This window comes from Merops nubicus, unplaced genomic scaffold (assembly GCF_000691845.1).
Source record: "Merops nubicus isolate BGI_N331 unplaced genomic scaffold, ASM69184v1 scaffold4391, whole genome shotgun sequence".
In the NCBI taxonomy this organism is placed as follows: Eukaryota; Metazoa; Chordata; class Aves; order Coraciiformes; family Meropidae; genus Merops; species Merops nubicus.
This window is the reverse complement of record NW_008588901.1, coordinates 51,157-70,310: the sequence shown is the minus strand read 5'-3', so window position 1 is coordinate 70,310 and position 19,154 is coordinate 51,157. Positions and strand designations below refer to the sequence as shown.

The following is a 19,154-nucleotide window of genomic DNA, read 5'->3' as shown; positions in this document are numbered from 1 at the left end:
AAGGGAACCTACAGGAAGGCTGGAGAGAGACTTCTTATAATAGGGTCCAGCAACAGGACAAGGGGAAATGGTTTTAAACTGAAGGAGAGAAGGTTTAGACTAGACTTCACAAAGTAGTTCTGCAGGACAAGGGTGGAGAGACTCCAGAATAGGTTGCCCAAAGAGGTTGTGGATTCCCCCTCCCTGGAGATGTTCAAGGCCAGGTTGGCTGAGGCCTTGAGCAACTTCATCTAGTTGAGAAGCACCCCTGCCCTTGGCAAGGAGGTTGGATTAGATGATCTCTAGGGTCCCTTTCAACCTAAGTCATTCTATGAAATTTGTTGAAATAATTAACAGGTCAGTAGAAAGAACAACAACAGACTTTCTTCCTACTGCCCTGTCTCTATTTCCCACAAATCATTCAATGTTACTCCTGATCTTATACATAAATATAATTTCACATGTAATATATGAAAGTTATAAAACTTCAAGGAAGCTATAAACTTCATGATGCATAGAATAAGTGGGAAAAATAAAAGTTTAACTCAAGACATTTTTAAATGTTTTGCTTTGATTTTTTTTCTGTCCCAATTGCAATCAAACCAACATTAATGTATGTTATCATGTTAAGTTTTGTTGCACTTTCCTCTTCTCCTGCCTATGGGTTTGTATTTTTTTTTTTTTTTTTTAAATGGTACTAAGACTGTGTAAGAACTGCAACAAAAATTCATCTTAAAGGTCTCTTCCAACCTAAAGGATTCTATGATTCTATAATCACAACGAAGTATAAATACATAAGCAATACCTTGAACTTAACACAATCTAAGAACATGTATTAGTACATGTCTTCAATATTGTGCATTTTATCTAGTAAACAGGTAGATGTTGCTAAAAACTCAAATTCAACTCTTCAGAAAATTTATTTTTTCTTTAAAAACTCCTTAAAACTTACCTCAGTATCCTTACTGACCAATGAAGAAGGTCCTGAGATGTTTACACTCTCACCTCCTTCTGAAGGAAGAAATTGGTAATTTACAGCCTGATAAAGAACCTATAAACACAAAATGAATATAATATAATACCAGTCAAATAATTAAATATGGCAACTACGATTGATAACATAGAAAATACAAGAAATTCTGATGTAAAAGCTTCCATGATAGAAAAACAAGGGTGCAGGGGAAGACAGGGAGAATACAGAGGTATTTTTGACATCCTCTTACTGTGTTAAGTCCCCAAACAAAATGACCTTGCCTTCTCAGTGATGGACTAGATGACCTTTGGAGGTCCCTTCCAGCCCAGACATTCTATGATGATTCAACAATTTTTGCGCAGTATTTTTCATATAATGTAAAATTTTTGATTTTTTTTTTTTTAATTATATTCATCCTGCTGTGCTCTGTAGGCTAAAGAACTTCCACAAAACCCACCCTTTATCTGAGCTACGCCTCTGAGATGCTGGGCAACTCCACTGAGGGAAGCGTTACACAAGATAGTAGTTTTGTGAGTACAATTTCCACAGGCCATGGAACTGATGAAGGTCAAAAGGCACTTTTAACCTTTTAATATCATCTGGTCAGTGTGACCTTCTGATGAAGATTTTTTATATCTATCTCCAGACAAAGACAGAGCGCTTGGACAGAACATGCAAGAACATTAATCAACAAAGCTGAAAAGTTTATGTTTAGTTTATGGAGAACTTAATTGCAGAAGAAATTGCTTTATAGAAATCATCACTTGGGTTTGACTTCCTGGGGAAAATACCAAATTAATCATCACTGCCATTTTGCTACAAATAACAGATTTCACTAACAAACAAATTTGAGCAACAAATTCAGTCTCCAGTTTTGTGAATGGCGAAGACAATCTCCTCCCCTGGAGAAGTGGGATGCAAGATGGTAACAACCAGTGGCTAAGGAGCCTCACTACAACTAAGAGGAACTGAAGCCTTTAGAAGGAAAGAAACAGCAGCATAGAAGCAGTGAATTGACACAAAGTCCAACAAATTTTGGTTTATACAGTGCAAAAAGTTTGTCAGAATTCTAATTCTAGGTATAGGTACATAAGGGAGGGAAACAAGCTTTTATATATATATATTAATATGCTTGTATAGATATATAGTACAATATTTAGGATAACCTAAATTACTGCACTGCAGTTTCAAATAAAACTTTTCAAAAGGTCTGCTATGTCGTTTTGCCATAGCTTGTATTTAAATGCCACAATGATGTGTTCTCACACATACACTACCATCAGCTGAACACCTAAGATTGTCATTCTGTTAAGAAGTCAGTCATTGCAAAGTCAAAGACAGCTCAGACAAAGCCTGTTGTAGCTGTTAAATCATTACATGGGTGAAATAAGTGAGAGAAGAGTTCTATTATAGATTGGGTAAAGATCATAAAAATGTAAGAATAAACATTTAGTAGACATTTATGTAGTCATTTATTGAAGTTGCATTAGAAGGTGTAAGCAGCTGGAAAACATCAAAAAAAATTAACTGTATTTACAAATAAAATGCTTAGATTAGGCAATAAATGAAGAAATTAAAAGTACTAAACAAAGAATACAATTGCATTTCTACTTGAGAAGCCAACTCACCATTTAAGAAAGCTTATAAAGACACTTCATTTGTTGAAAAACAACAGTGAAAGTAGAAAAACAGAGGAGAAAAAATATAAGCTTGTTGGCGGATGGAACTTAAGGGAACAAACTTAAAAACGAGCACAAGTCTCCTTTGCTTTGATAAGCACTGAACTTGCATTAAAAGTTTCAGAAACACCTACCTGGGTTTGCAGTGAACTGCTCACTCCCAGCAATGGCTCTATGGCACTCGGGGGACAGTGTGTCAGAGCAAAAGCCATGAGTTCCTGGCGCACACCCAAGTCCTGGTAGCCTTCTGATTGCCCAAGCTGACTGCAAACTTCCCAGCTTTTAGAATAACCTACAAGGGAACAAAATGTTCCTCTGAAGTTAGTAAACCTCACAAGAGACAGGAGAATGCTGCATTGTCACTAGGTGAGATCAAGGAGGGCATGTGGCATTCTTGCCAACACATCCCCTAAGAAAGGAACCATAAAAGCTTCACAAAAGAGAGATGCAGCTCGACTTTAGACAGACCAAACACCAATAACAAGAGACTCGTTATTATCATATTGTATCAGTAGGCATCTGTAAGCCTACACACTGTATTTTTGCATATTGAAATGAGAAAAATAATAGTGTACTTCAGAGAATGATATTGAACACCTTACTGGAGTGGCTGTAAAAGAGAAGTAAAATATATCTCTTGTCATATTAAAAGAACCTCAGTTCATCCCATATCTTTATTCCTTCAATCTTAAGTCAGAAAAAAAGCCAAAAGAAACAAATCCCATCTTCCTCAGTGTCTTGATACTTCAATTACTTCCACTCATACCCTCACATATACAAAATATTTTTCCTATTTATGTAATTTAAGAATTTTGATAGAAAGGCAGACATCTAAAAGACCTTCTGCTGGCTGTATATTTTTAACTGTTTGAGAAGCATCCAGCATAGGAAGAATGAGAAATCCTGGTTCCCTGAGGCATACAGAAAAGCTCCCTAGGGTTACACATCTAATAGTTCATCCACTATTTTATTACATACCTATTTGCTGTATACATCTCCATTCCACAGGTTGACTTTCACAAACAAAATGTAACTGACTTTTGAATGGAATTGACCATTCTGAAGTACCATCCTTAAGAGTAACCCAAGAGTCAGAGCTCTGATTTCCACCACCATCACCCCACACAACTCCCATTTATTCACTTCACCTGCAGCCATGAGCTCCTGGCAATGCATACTAGCTGCTTTGTAGTCCTGGAAATTGAGAGCTTGCTCCACTAAAAGGATTAAAACTTGACCTTTTCTTTCCATCTGATCATCTCCTGTAAAAAAAAAAAAAAAAAAAAAAAAAAACAACATTTTTACTCATTAATGGAATTAACAATTGACTTAAGCTTGCTACTTTATTTCTTAAGAAAACTATATGCCACAACACAAAAAGTACATCTTGAAACTGAAGCAGAAATAAAACCACCTGCTTTTTCCTGAAGGGAAAAAAAAAAAAAAAAAAAAAAAAAAAGAGTTGTGTGTTTTAAGGAACATTTGCATCATAGCTAGCTAACTGTATTTACTTGATGGCCAAAACATAAGCCAAAACTGGTATTTAAGGTAAGTGACCTATAAACCAAAATCCTGACATAGAAACTTCTGTGAACTGTAAAACAAGAAGAATTTTGAAATTTTTGTTTTCTTACAGTATACAAAGCCTCAGTTTAAACTCCCACTTCACAGTCAAGTAATTAATGAGATATGGCTGATAGAAGTATTTAAAAATCCATACCCTCATAATTGAGAAAGTAGAACTGAAACTGTTTTTTCATATCATACACCCATCTTGGTCACCAGACCTTCTGGACAATGCCCCTTCTCCCAGTTATGGTTCAGAAGTAGTATTTCAGATACTATTGATCTCTTCTGATTAAAGTTTCATCAAGAATTTTCATAGAAAAATGTCCCAACTTTCATTTTAATACATCAGCATTTAAAGATGAAAATCTAATCCGACAACTTAGCTCCTTTCAAAAGCCAGCTACAGTCAATACAAATACCATTTACACCTGTCATCCTTTACCAGTCAGCTATTTTTATTAAGCTTCTTCCGATTTAGAGGGAACACAAGAGAATGAAAGTTATTTACTTTACTGACACCAGCTGGTCCAGTCTTCTGCTCTAAATACTGTGTACGACCGTGTGCTGCATGAGGTGGTGACGGAACGCACACAGGAAAAATAATCTCATGCTATTCATTTTAATTAAGGAAAAAAGAATGGCAAGAAGCTAATAAAAATGAATGGATTTTTTCAGTGCAAGCTTCCTGCTCATGTTTCTCCCCTATTATTAGAAGTGATTTTATGCAGTCACCGCTGTTACAGTCATTTGAAAAGGGCACTGGTTTATGAAACTGTATTACTACAACTTGTGAAATGCAAATATTTCAGAAGGTTAAACAGATCCGGTTCCAAAAACCTTTTAAAAGAGTACATGTTCTTAAATTGCATAGCTGTTATTTTTAACTCTACTTTACAGATCCATCACCACAGGCAAAGCAAATTTCTTTTTAAAGCTTTCTCAAAAGAAAAGACGTAGCGGTTGCGCTCGAACGACATTCATGGAAGTGAAGTTACCCTAATTAGTGAACTCAATCAAGATTCCCCTATTCCCAGCATGTCATGACTAACCCAGGTGGGAGAACAGGTTAGCTTCCCATCATTTTATCTCTAGCCTCTTGCTCTGTATACTGCCAACACACAATGTTGCATACTAATGACATTCAAGGCTCTTCTCTTGCAAAATGTTGCCCTCTGGAACCCAGGAACTTCTCATCCAGGCAAAAGCAATTACAGATGACAAAGAGGTGCTTCTAAATACACAGGCTAAGTGTGAACTGTCAGTTCTGAAAGCAAGAGATCTGTACTGCCACTCACCTTCTGATGCCCACTTCACTTTGACAGCTTTACTACTCACAGAGACCTGACTAAGTGACAAACACAAATAAAAGACAAGAGAAATAATGCAACTATTGTCCCCCAGATTTCAGCTAGACAAAATAACGATTCCTTATTACTACTTAAAAATCAATCAGATTGAAGACAGGAGGAAGACTTGGTGCAAGGAACAGTCTTCCTCTTGACTGTGCTTGAGCAGTTGCATGGTGCCAAGTGCCACATCCCCAACATATTAGCTAATGAGTTTTGATGCAGGAGGATAAATCTCTGCATGTCTTACAAAAGCTCAAACATAAAATATAAGGATCGTTTCCCTTCCAGTCCATGGCTCTGCTTGCTCACCTTATCTCCATTGTTCACTCATTTAAACTTCCATTATTTTGACACATACTGTTATGTCACAGAGCAACCATCAGCTCAAATGTTGCTAGAGACTCCCCTGCCATGCACAGCCCAAGCCCTTTTTCATGCAGCTTTCATTGCCTCAACAGTGCAAACACTTGTAATACTTCAGTTAGAGCCATGGTCCTGTTCTAGTCAAACATGAATAAACTCATTGCTTCAGTTTTGTGACACCTCATTTGAAGGTATTTTTAATAATAAAGTCTAATCAAAGTGAAAATTTTGAATTCTAAATTGTTCCCCTTGCCATTTTGACAGGCATCCAAGATTTAAAACCAAGAAAGGTTCAATGAGAAAAACTATTTAAAAACTATTAAAATAGTGACATAATATTACACAGTAATTCTGCATTAAGCCTTCACGTTAATGTCTGACATGCAGACTCACACAAATCAAGTTCAGAAACTGGAAAGGATACCTTAGTTTTCATTTCTTTTTTATTATCTGTGAAAGCTTATGTGTGTTGAGCTCCTTCATACTATTGCCTTTTTATATCATAAGGAAAATGCATTTATACTGTAAGCATTATTCCACCCAGTAACATTTAAGTCTCCAAAGTTATTTTTATCTCTTCTCTTACGATGTTCAGCATTCAGAAAGAAGTTGATACAAGCAGATGTGGCATCACACCTGAAAGCAGGCTATAGCAGTGTGGGGGGATCGGTCTCTTTCCCCTAGAAACAAGGGACAGAATAAGAGGAAATGGCCTCAAGTTGTGCCAGGTGAAGCTTGGTTTGGATATGAGGAAAAATTTCTGCATCAGAAGGGTTGTCAAGTATTGGAACATGCTGCCCAGGATGGAGTCACCGTCCCCGGAATATTTAAAAAACATGTAAATGTGGTGCTTAGGGACATGGTTTAGTGGTGGATTTGGCAGTGCTGTGTTAAGAGCTGGATTCAAAAGAGAAAATAACTTTTTTCTTGAGAAATAAAGGATGTTCAAATACTTTTAAAAGTTTGGATTCTATTTGGGTCATCTAGAGGAAAAAAAGCTTATGGAAACACTTCGGGTAGGATGTATGCTATTTGTGAGTGGATGAAACAACATTACCTTGAATAAAACCATGTCATAAAAACTTAAATGGTATCAAAATTGTATGTAAGCTCCAGAAAATCCATGTCATCTACATTTAGGAGATCAGAAACCATCTGTAAGGTTACTTCTACATATATTAAGCAAGGAAGGCAGTGTTGAGGAAGTTGGATTTAAAAAATAAGCTTTGACTCAGCAATGTTAACAAAGGTTGAAGTTGCTAGAATTAGCTTATGGATATTAAAAGTAACTAAACTGCCACAGAAAGTTGTGAGAAAATAAATTAAAAGAAAACCAAGAAAGAAGCAATGTTTGTTAGATCTTTTTTATATATTGTAATAGTAGGGAAGATGCTTTTAATGGAATCGATACTCTTAAAGGTCATTTCCAACCTATTCTATGAGTCTATGAATTTCTGACGCATAAGCTGCTTTTTTTTTTTTCCTCTCCATTGTTTTGTAAGCAAGTGTAGGGGCCAGATTCCTCAGGGGTTGCCTCAAACCTTGCATGGTGAAAGCAGCACTCTAACACCTGCCTGCCTGAGGAGGCATGGAATGTGTTGGAGGATGTTTAGCCTTGTCTCCCTGCGTAGGTCCACGCCCACCCTTCAGAGATATGGAGGTCAGCGACGCCCCTCCCTGTCCCCTTACACAAGCCAGGACCTAATCCTTGGACATGAGGAGGCTGGCCTGCACCAGAAAAGAAAAGGAATTCCATACAGGGTCTCTGCAACCACCAACTCAACTGGAGGAAAGGGTTAGTGCCACCCTTCCCCCTTTCAGGAAGGTGGGAAAGGTGTCACCACCCTCTTGTGCCTTTCCTGGAAATTGGTTACCACCCTCTAGACTCCCCACGTACATTAGGGAACACCCCACACCACAGGGGGATAGAAGGACAGTAATACACTCATTTTTTGGTGTGTTCACCACCATTAAAGAAATGGACCTGCAAGATGTCGCTGGAGCCAGAAAGCAGCATCTGAGGGCAGAGGGGTTGGAACTGGGTGATCCTTGTGGTCCCTTCCAACCCTGACAGATTCTGATCTGTTTTAGCAGAGGACTTCAGAGCCTTAATGGCTCAATGGTTGGACTCAATGATCTTAAAGGTCTCTTCCAACCTAAAGGATTCTATGAAGCTTTCTCCTTTCTCTCTCTCTTCTTAGAGTTCCTATGCCCTCATTGGCTGGATTAATGCTGGAACCTCCCTCTCTTCCCCCTCTCTACCCCTCCTCCCCCCCCCCCCCCCCCCGACCTCTTTTTCCCCCGGTATCCTCACCACCTTTTTATCTTTTCCTAGTAAGCAATGGGAGGCACGTACCTCGCACGTGTCGCAAGTAAGAGACACTTTTGTTAGCCACTGAGCCTAGTTATAGGATAGAAATTTCATTTACCACATTGAAAGTTGTTAAGCTCGATGCCAGTTACACTAATTGGTTATCATATTGATTTGAATTCATGTTAGTAGTCATTATCATATTGTCAGTTGTTTAGCCCAGTTACCCAATAAATTACTTTTTGTTTACCCACAGATGGGTGCTGTGTACACCTGATTCCAACTGAGGGAATTGGAAAACCTGAAGCACCTCGTCCCCTCCTATTTGGCTGGGATGTGACAGCAAGTAATTGCATAAAGTAAATTCTTTCACACCTTTTCTTAACAGAGAGTGTGGATTAAGTAAAGATTGCAAGACATAAAACAGCTCCAGCTCCCTGAACAGGTGCAGATTTTCTGGCTGTCATGCTAAGCACATTATCCCTCACCCACTTTGCCCATCTGTGAAATTAAGATAACACTTGTGTGCTTAGTTTACAGAGGTAGTGACATGAGGCTTAAGTAGAATTTACTGTCATTAATCAAATACTTTAAAGCAATTAAGAAACTAGCTGATATATCATTACGTAGGCAATATTTTAGCTTTGCTAAGTATGAATATAAATTCTATTACCTACTTTCAGTGCTGCTCTGTAAACAAACTGTATTCAGAGAACACAGCTCCCGAAGCATCTTGAGGATGACCGTGTGCACTCTACCCTTGTATGCACAGCAAAGGCATTGTTAGAACTGAAATTAAAATATATATGCTCCCAGTATTTTAAAAGCTCTAGAGTATATAGAGTATGTAGTATATGCTCTGTTATATGCAGACATACATATAAAATTTATATATAGGTATGGGTTGATGTAACAAGCAGGACTTTCACAACATGTAATCATTTGGGTGGTGTGGCAGGGGGAGCAAAGAGAGGGAAATGGTGAAACAGATTCCTCCAGTGAGCAGACAAGGCACAAGAAGGCACTCTACTGGTAAACACACATAGTGGGCAGAGACCAAAAGGACTGCAAATTTGAGCATGCATGAACACTACTGGCAAGCATTTGTTCCACAAGACAAAAATCAGAACTTCTTTCACAGCAAAGGTGGTTCATAAATCAGGACAATTGTGTAAGTAGTGAAAACCAATTAGGGACAAGAAACAATTCTTTCTTCCAGCAGTGCTTTATCTAATTCTTCATTAAGCAAGTCCAAAAAGTTCAATCCCTAGATTTTTTTTTTTTCCAATATCCAGACTCATCCCAATATATCTCCTTAAAACCAGTCCCTTTCATCATAAGCTGTTAGAAATCAAGTTACCTTTTCCCAGTAGTTTTAAATCTGCTTAATAAAGACTATCTTAACTAACACTGCAAGAAAGGTTTTCTCTAGCATTCAGTTTAAAATAAAATATACTCCTTCACAAATCTTAAAGTCTGTATGTGTGAGCTGCAAAGCAATTTGTGGTATAATATTAGCGTTTGTCATCATTCTCCTGCCTACCAAGTGCTAAAATAATTCTGCATCATACTAATAATTAATTGTAACTCAGGAACTTAAATTACAAGTTGACAGATAGAGAAATACAATTTCTACTTGTCTTGCTTTAACTTTTCCTTCTTTTTTACTACTTACTATTAAGTTTTACAAAACTCTTCATTTACAGACTGTGATTAAGGTTATGCTGGCATTCCACTTAAAATCTGTTTTTAAAGGCAATATTAACCCAGCTATTAAAATCACACACAACTTTCAATTCAGTATAAGGTTACCAATTCCACCACTCAATTGGAGTACCTACAGCAGTAACTGAGGACTAAAGAATAAAGCTCTACAGAATTTCTTTGATCTATAGGAAAATTTTTGCATTTGTATATATGAATTAAAATAGAGATGACCATCATGTTTCCTTTGTATGCTTTTGGATACTCTCTTGCCTACTCATCAATGGGATGGAAAGTTAGGCAAAGGAAAAAAAAAACGTATCTAATAATAGTGGTGTGCTGTTTCTAGCTTTCAATTCCAGAAATACTGAAAAAGACTAAAGAAATACTGAGTTTCTTTAAAATGAAAGCAACTTGCTTTCCACAGCCCATTTCCTGCAGTAAATAAGTTTAGATAAAATTCACAACATACTGAATCCATATCTTGCTTATAAATTAATATCCTGTACAGAAAGTACTATTTCTATAGAAGTAATATGACTAGTCATCCCTCAGTGACAGTGAAGTGGCTTTTAATCACAAAAGCATAAAACTGTATTTAAACAAACAAACAAACCCACCCCAGAACGCCCCCCCCAAAAAAAAAAAAACACTCCACTACATCCTCCACTGCAGAAAGTCACTACAGGAAATCTTTTCTTGCTGTTTCCTCCTTTCAAATAAATGTTATTTGAAAAAGTAACTTTGACAGTGACCAAGTTACTTGGTTTTTTAGCCTAAGAAGCAAGAAAAGCAAGTGCCCAAGTACTGTATACCTCACCAAGATTCACTCTTGAAATATACTTTTACTATTATAATTCCAAACTACCACAGGAACACTCATCAGCCTTATTCGCAAGGTTAACCATGAAAGTCAGAGGGCCCAACATGTATAGAAATAAATATGACATTTGTAGTGTAAGTAATACCTTTTAAATCATTCACCTGCTTAAAAATTAACCATCTCACACATCCATCTTCCAATTTTCTCCAGCATAGTAACCACATGGAAAAGAAAATCAGGAGGCCACTTCATCAGCTGGCTTTAAACATCTCTTTTAAAGCTCTTTTTGCAGCAGAGTCTCAGTAAGTACCACTGATTCAAACATTAGCACACAGACACTACTGCTTCAATGAGCTCTATATCAATTCCCTGAAGTTCTCTGCCTAATCTATATAGCTTCTCATCTTCCAGTCTTGGGAATGGGAGCCATGAGTTTGTTGCCTGGTCAAAGGTACAAAACAGAGCACTGTAGGTGCTGATCTACAACTAAGGCAGGAAGATAACACTACTGAAACAAGATTTAAGCTTCATAGAATCACTGTGGATTTTGCTTTGCCTTCTCTCATACCAAGAGAACCATTTAGATTCAAAAAGAAGGTAGAACAAAATAACAGCAGCATTAGCCTGAAGAACCCAGAACATTAAGAAGAAAAAATAACAGATTTTAACTTGATGTGGGAGGAAGCACAGAAGAGAGGGAAAGAACTGTACAGAAATCCTGTCATATGAACCAATATGGAGATATTTTTTCCAAAGCCTTACAAGTAAAGAAAAAAAGAGAAGATATGAGTGTCATTCTAGTTTTTCTTCAGAACAGATTACATATAAAATTAACAAATCCATAGATCCAGCTACCCAACATGGTGCCATCCACTTTCATCTGCCATCTTTTATGCAGCAGCACTACGTAAGAGGAGCACAGAACTTACCAGTCATGACATTTCCAGAGATTCTTCTCCTTACGACCCAGGCATCTTGGGAGGTCAACAACCTAACTTCTCTACCTCTGCTCATAACCTCACCCACCCCCTTTGAGTATCTCACTCCCTATATATAAAATATGCAAAAACTGCCAATACTAAGCTTCCTGAAAACGTAAGAAAAAAAATTCATAAATTATTTAACAAATAAAGAAATTAGCCAGGCATGCATCAGTGACAAAGCCAGAATGCACTGATTTTATATACCACACTGCATGAAATATGAATTTATATTTTATGTTTTATATTTCTGTCTACATAATAAAAGTACAGCAGTGTTGTATTTGCTGCTGTATTGCATTGTTTGGTTTTTTGGGTTTTTTAAATCAGAAGGTCTGCCAGATACTTTAGGTAGACTATCGAAAAAAAAAAAGGAAACAAAAAAACCTAGTATACTTAGGTTTCAAGCCTTGAAGATCATCTGCTCCTCAAATGAATACTCAATATTCTTTTCAGTTCACAAAGGAGTCAGCCTTTTGTCTGTGCTTCACATGACAGCTGAACAGTTGCATGGAACAGTTTATGCATTACAGATTTCTTTTCCCCCCTTCTAACTTATATGGCAAAATTACTGAATGAAATTACCTTATTTGACAGAGACAATAAGATTTACTGGAATTTTAGTACTACTGATTAACTGTAAGACGAAATATTCCCAGCCACAACTCCTCCAATGTGAAATGCATTTTTATTCAAAATCCAGATTAGACATAGCTGGGTTTATTTTAGGCATTAGTGGAATGATAGAGCAATTAACAATATCAGCTGTTCTACAAATAAAATAATTCATTCATGTAAAGTTTTATTCTTTCCCAACGCCTACTCTTCCTGACTATTTTTTAGTGATATCCTTGAATACACATTCTAATGATCAGCTCAAACATCCTAACACATAACACAAATGCATGTTGCATTGCAATTCAGCATCTTATTAACACAGCTTACCTGCAACCCTTAGCAAATTTGCAAGTCCCAGGAGCTTAGCAGACTGTTTATAGTTTGTTGACATCTGAGCAAGACAGTCCTTGATGAGACTGAGTCGATCTGAGCACAAACGCACTGTTGGGAGAAGAAGGGTTGTCAGGGACTGTTCAGATGAACCCTGCCTGCTCTGTGTCTGGTTAAACAGTGTAGCTGCAGAGAGGCTCCTAGGAAGTATAAGAATGCAAATATGACCTAAAAACCATCCCAAAGTTACTTGCATTCAGATGATCAGTTATACCCGCTAACAGAAAGTTATATCCAGCCCAAATCACTAGCAAGTCAGGCTGGGAAGGGAGAGAGGAAGAAGAGGAAGACTGACCTGAACAAAAACTTATTTTTCTTTCAGGTTTTCAGATTCAACATTTTTTAACTTATATGACTAACAATATGCCTTTATACATATTTCTTTTTAAATATCATTTTTGCAACATTCTCAGAGAGACTGCTGAAACAGACACTAACCTTCATTCAGAAGGTTGTAAATAATATTTCACACTACATTTTATTTTAGGGTGAACAGGACACATCATGGACTGAAAGAAATGTCATAGGCAAAACCTTCAGGCTGCTTTAATTTACAGAAATATCTTCTGAGCAAGTGGAGGAACAGCCTTTAAACAACCACACTGTGTCAACCACATCCTGAGAAGCTTACAATTAGTACTGTGTTTCAAAAAAGATTTTACCAAAAATTAAACAATTATCTTAATTGTATAATTTTAATACCATGAATGAATTTCAGTGTTCTTTTCAGCTGTTTTGTGGGTGGTTAGCTTCAGGCTGCTGCTTTAAAAAGGTAACATTTTCATACCATGCAAGCCCTCAGAACAGAGGAACAGCATGCAGATCTTCCACTTAACACTCAACAAGACATTAATATTGGGTTTAAAAAATAAGGTATTAGGCCTCACAAGGAAAGTGAATAAGGACTTGCATAATGAAGATTCGAGTAATATGGTCTGGAATTCAAATTGAACTTAAAACAAATTAATAATGGAAGAGCAGGAAAAGGTTACACTTTTAGCTTCCTTTTTATGCTAGTATGTAACAGTAAAATGTGCTCATTCACTGATTGTATAAACAAGATTTTTTGAAATATCCAACATAGCTGAAAGCAACCTGAAAAAATACCACGGGTCAAACATTTTCATTAAACACTTTTCTTCACCTTTTATGTTAATAGCAGTGTCCAAATCAGATTTTATTAAAATGCATTATAAAAGTAGTTCACAACCTGAACTGCCAAGTTAGCTAAAAATATGTGAGGGAGGAAACTCTACAGAAAACTGAAATAAAAGCACAAATAAAAGTCTATTATTAATTTTTACTGTGGGAATAACTGGTCTTTAATGTGCTTTTAATGACATTCTATCAAAGTAAGTGGCCATTCAAAGGCTTTCATTAAATCTTTAAAATACAATTTTAATTTTATTAGACTAATTTCATTTATTTGAGAGATACGGAAGAAAGGATGTCACAACAGTTAATGGAATTACAGGCATGGTCTTATATATTCTAATTAATCTAGATCAGTTGTATTACACATACTGTTAATGTAGTATTATGTTACCACTTTTTTTAAGTGAATCCTTCATGTCCATACCAGAAAAAGATGAAGAAAATATACATCTATTTTTCTACAGGCTGTACAAACCAACTAAAAAATAATTCTGCTCTGAAGTCAAATGTGCAACACTGCAAGATCTAGAAACCAAACTTATTCTCAGCCCAGAAATTATAACATTTCTGAAAATAACATATGGGGCATCAGCTCACTTTAAAGAAATACTTCAGGATCAACCCACCACATAAAGCAACGAACTTTGTTCATTTGGCACAATCTATAAGCAATAACATATACTGCAATATATTCAGTTTTCCCCTTTATCTCACCATCCATAATAATCCTTTTTTTTTCCCAACTTCTATCCAACAACTTTCCACACCCTTGCAGTCAGAGCTCCAAAACAGATATAAAATTTTTAAACTAAGTCACCAGAACAAATACCTTGTAGAAATTTCACTTCTGTTGTCATTGGGCTTAACATACTTCAAAATGAAATAGCTTAGGGGAGACATGAAAACCACCTATGCAAGATGTCCTGTACCTCTCTACCACCCATTATTTTAGAGCTCATCACCATATGATCAAGTGCAGATTATTTTGTAAATAAAAGTTGATCTGTAACTATTTCTGCTGAAGTCACCAGGAGCTTCAGATACTCAGATACACTAATAATGAAAAAGTCTGCTAAAAGTAAGTCACAAAACACAGATTCCATATGCAGACATCTTTCTTCTCTCAAATCGACTGAATATTTTATTTTATTTTATTTTTTTTAAAAAAAGCATTTTCTGGTATGTCTGTAAGCTTTTTGAAGGCAGAGAAGGGACCCCTCAAGTTTACTCATGCAATGCTCACACAGTGATAAACTATTTTTCATGCGTATTTATGGCTGTGATTCAAGCAACCATATGAAGAATAAAAACATGCAGTACCTTGTAGTGGTAATATTTTCACACCAAATTCTTCAAGGTAGCCAAGAGCACGAATGAGATCTAGCTCTTCCTGAATAGCACTTGGACAGTCTACAATAAGTTGTAGACAGCACCTAAAAACAGGAAGAAAACTTTTTTTCTAAAAATTATTGATAAAATTCAGTTAAATTTGTGGGAAAAAAATTCACCTGTGGTTAAAAAAAAAAATCAGTAATTTATTGTGCTTATAACATGTCAAAATACTCACTAGTCCTGTAACACATTTGAAACATTTGGCATTATACGTTTGTTATGGCTGGCTAAACATTCTAACCAACTTCTATTCTTGAACTGCCACTATCATCTTCACTTTGCTGTGATTAAGAATATTGCCTAAACCCTCTTGGATTTAAATACACCATGAGTTCAAAGAAAGACATTGAAGATATGTACTTAAACATGTAAATGAAAATGCTTCTCTTCTCACTATTGTGTTTTGGTGTTGCCATATACTAGAAGGTAAAGGCAAAATCCTGAAAAAAGTTGACTGAAGTAAAATGTTAGTCATTGTCACAAACTCAAGTTTCCTCAACTAGGTTCAGCAAATGAAAACAAAGATGATTTAAAGAATTAAGAAATATGAAATTGTTCTGAAGATAAATTAATGTATACAATTATTAATATTATTTAAAATAAACTTTTCAAGAATGCATGGTTTATGATTATTATATTAACATGATCACTTTTTAGATCGTTTTAAATTAAAAGTTGTATTAAAAGCCACACTGTACTAGAAAACATGTTTAACAAAAAATTAAAAAAAAAAACAGAAGGAAAACCAAACAAACAACAAAATAAAAAAAAAACAAATAACCCCACACAACAAAAAAAAAAAAATGACATAGAAGCCAAAAAGATGTTGTTTCCATTTACTACATAATCTACATGAAGAGAAATAAACCCACATAAAATTCACCTCCTCCTACAGGGAAACAAAATTCAAGTTTTATTTAAGAGAGTGGCATATATTTACGTGTACGATAACTGTAAATATACCTGGCTAAATCCATACAGCTATCAGTCAAACTTGTTGAAGAATTGAAATACTCTCTGCCAGCAGCCAGAACTAGTTCAATACTTCTCGCGTAGCCGACTCGGTACTGTGGCTTCCCTTTGGAAGAACTTGGCAGATCCACTGACCAAGTGCTGCAATGCATCATTTGCCCAGCCAAGTGGATATTGTCTATACTGCTCGAGCATAGAAGACTTTCTGTGAATATCTAGAAGAAAGAACAATAATTTAATAAGCTACAACAGCAGCTTCAAGCCAACTTACCTGCGTTGTATGGAACCACCCCCTCTGGTTAAAAGGGTCTCTGAAGCCAAAAAGCTTGGACATTGAGTCCAAGCAGAAAACGTAACTTCTACCAAGAAGAGCATTTCCACAATTTACTCAAGTAAAGGTAAAATTAACTAGCAGCTAGCTATTTCTGCTTCCTGCAGAAAAATAGCTTAACTGCCTTTTTACAGTATGACAGAGATCAGAATTTATTTATACTTGCATTCTAAGGTGTTAATAGGATGCAAGGATCTGAAAAGGTAGTTCAGTATTAAAACTGGCAACATATAAGAAATTTTGTATCCCTGAAGAAGCTAAAGATGTTCAGAACTGAGCATGTAAGATTTTATTAAGTTACAATCAAGACTATCTTCAGAAAATACATACTAATATAATGCTGCATTTGCCACAAAACACTTACCTGCTATTTTCAGGTCAAAGTTTTGCCCAATTACAGATACTTAAAATAATCTCAATGCCTTACAAAAAAAACCAAATTTTGTTTCTTTTAAACATGGTCAATGTTGTCCTAATGAAGAGCAACATATGCACTAATCATTTCAGAAAATACTGTGCCTGCAACTATATGGCCTTTACTGAAGGCTTTAAATTTTGTAACAAATTAAAACAGAATCAATGAATAGTAGAAGAGCCCAGGCTGGAAGGGACCTCAAAAGACTATCTGGTCTGACCTATCATGGCAGAGGGGACACAGATGAGATTATCTAGCACCCTGTCCAATCACATCTTCAAATTAAAGTATTTCTTCACTAGGAAGAACCTCTCCAAACCATCTCACGCTCTGGAAAGGAACACAGTTCAGTGCTTATTAAAAACGTACAGTTGGATCGTCTTCCATTTCACAATACACTAATTCTCAAGGAACAGAGAAAGATGCAAATTATATTACCCCCCTTCTTCCTTAATGATCACATACATACAATTTATCCTTGTCAAAATTTATGCTCATAAAGGCCTTCTTCAAGAGGACAGGATTCACTTTGCATGCAAGCAGAACAGAGTAAGCATCATGCTGAAAAATATCCTACTACAAACCTAAATATGTGGCCACAAATCCTCACTGCCTCATCAATTTCTCAATTTTGAAGTTATCAAAGTATAAATAAGTATAAATAAATACGACAACACCACATTTGAAAGCATTTTCAGCATTCCTAGATCATTTTACCAAAATTCTCTGTTGTGGGTCTTTTCATCATATGGCAGAGAGATGAAAAAAATAATAAATTAATATTAACTAAAAACTAAAAATTAAGGTCAGAGTAAAGCAAATGCTATTATTTTCAGAGTGATTTATAGTAGTATAGATTTTTTAAATCCACTTTAAAAAAAATTCCAAGTACACTAAGCCTTAGCCTATCACAAAACCACGAACGTTGAATACGTTGCAGTTCTCTTGGAGAATCTTCAAATCGTACAACCACAGAGAAAAAAGTAATTTTTTTATGTATAGGTTGCATAGCATTGCTTTTTCCCTTTGCCTTTTTTTTCTTTTTCCCTGATTTGCTTTCAAAACATTTCCCAAGAGCTAATCAGATTGGTAGTCATAAGCTGTTAAACCTGCAAACTAGAATAAAATACTCTTAAACTTTTAAACACTGATTGCAGCAGACACAGCCCTGTTTCTGTAATAAACTGCAGTATACTGAAGTGAAAATGCAGATAAACAATACATGTCACAGCAAATTCTACATCAGTCTAATAGCTGCACTTTGCAAATATTAGTAATACAGAATTTGGGGTTTATTCACATGCAGGTTTTTTTCTCCTTCAATGAAACTAGATTCCTCATCTCCTCTTCAAGTGCAAGCAGTATGAAGTCCATAAATCTATAAAGATCTTGGACAATATTATCAAATCAGAACTTCATGCAAGGCTAAAGATAACATTTCGCTAATAGATTGTTTATTCTCATTAGTTTTAGGTGTTTATTACTAAACACACTTGTACATAGAATTACAAACTCTCAAGAAGTTGATTCAATTTTTTTAAAACTTGAATTCTAGAAAAAGACATACAGGATATTTATTACAGGGGCTTTTGATGAAATGAACTACAAGAGGAAGATTCTGATTTGAATGCAAATACCGTAAAAGAGCCAGTAGACAACCAAGTAATACATGAAAATGTATTTACACTTGTGAGCAACAACAGGAAATGAGAATTTGTAGCTTAGTTGGGACATAATGGAGTAAGAAAACATATGACTCACCTCATAGCAAGTATCTGAATGAATACACATATAAACTTTCTGCTGCATATCTAACATATCCTGGAGCAATTCCTTCCAGTGTGCCTCACTGACTGGTGGTTGCCTACAAACATTTTTAAGATTAATATTCTCTTCCTCAAATAATTTAAAGATAAGTAGATGCTACTACAGTTCCATCATCAAAACAAACACTATTTCAATCTTTAATTAGACTTTTAACCAAAAGTGATTTAAAGGAAGAGTGTTTTTACTATTAGCTAACATTAAAACAGTTTTTGATGACAATAATGCAGTACCTAAAGGTGTTTATTCTGTTTTCTTTCTGTGGGATAAGATGGGGATTCAACCAATCTTTATCAAGATCCTCCAAGTAGCTTTTGATAAGTTCCA

At 35.9% G+C, this 19,154-nt stretch overlaps 1 protein-coding gene across 1 annotated transcript in view; it reads right to left on the bottom strand.

Moving 5' to 3' along the window:
• The window catches only part of NBAS (neuroblastoma amplified sequence), a gene marked incomplete at both ends in the record, with an annotated part of 123,217 nt that overhangs the window by 55,087 nt on the left and 48,976 nt on the right, over nt 1-19,154 (bottom strand). The window contains 7 exons of the mRNA XM_008949395.1: nt 932-1,030; nt 2,766-2,923; nt 3,780-3,893; nt 12,676-12,789; nt 15,214-15,326; nt 16,249-16,472; nt 18,765-18,867. Coding sequence (XP_008947643.1) covers nt 932-1,030; nt 2,766-2,923; nt 3,780-3,893; nt 12,676-12,789; nt 15,214-15,326; nt 16,249-16,472; nt 18,765-18,867 — 925 coding nt within the window. The remainder of the gene's footprint in view (nt 1-931; nt 1,031-2,765; nt 2,924-3,779; nt 3,894-12,675; nt 12,790-15,213; nt 15,327-16,248; nt 16,473-18,764; nt 18,868-19,154) is intronic.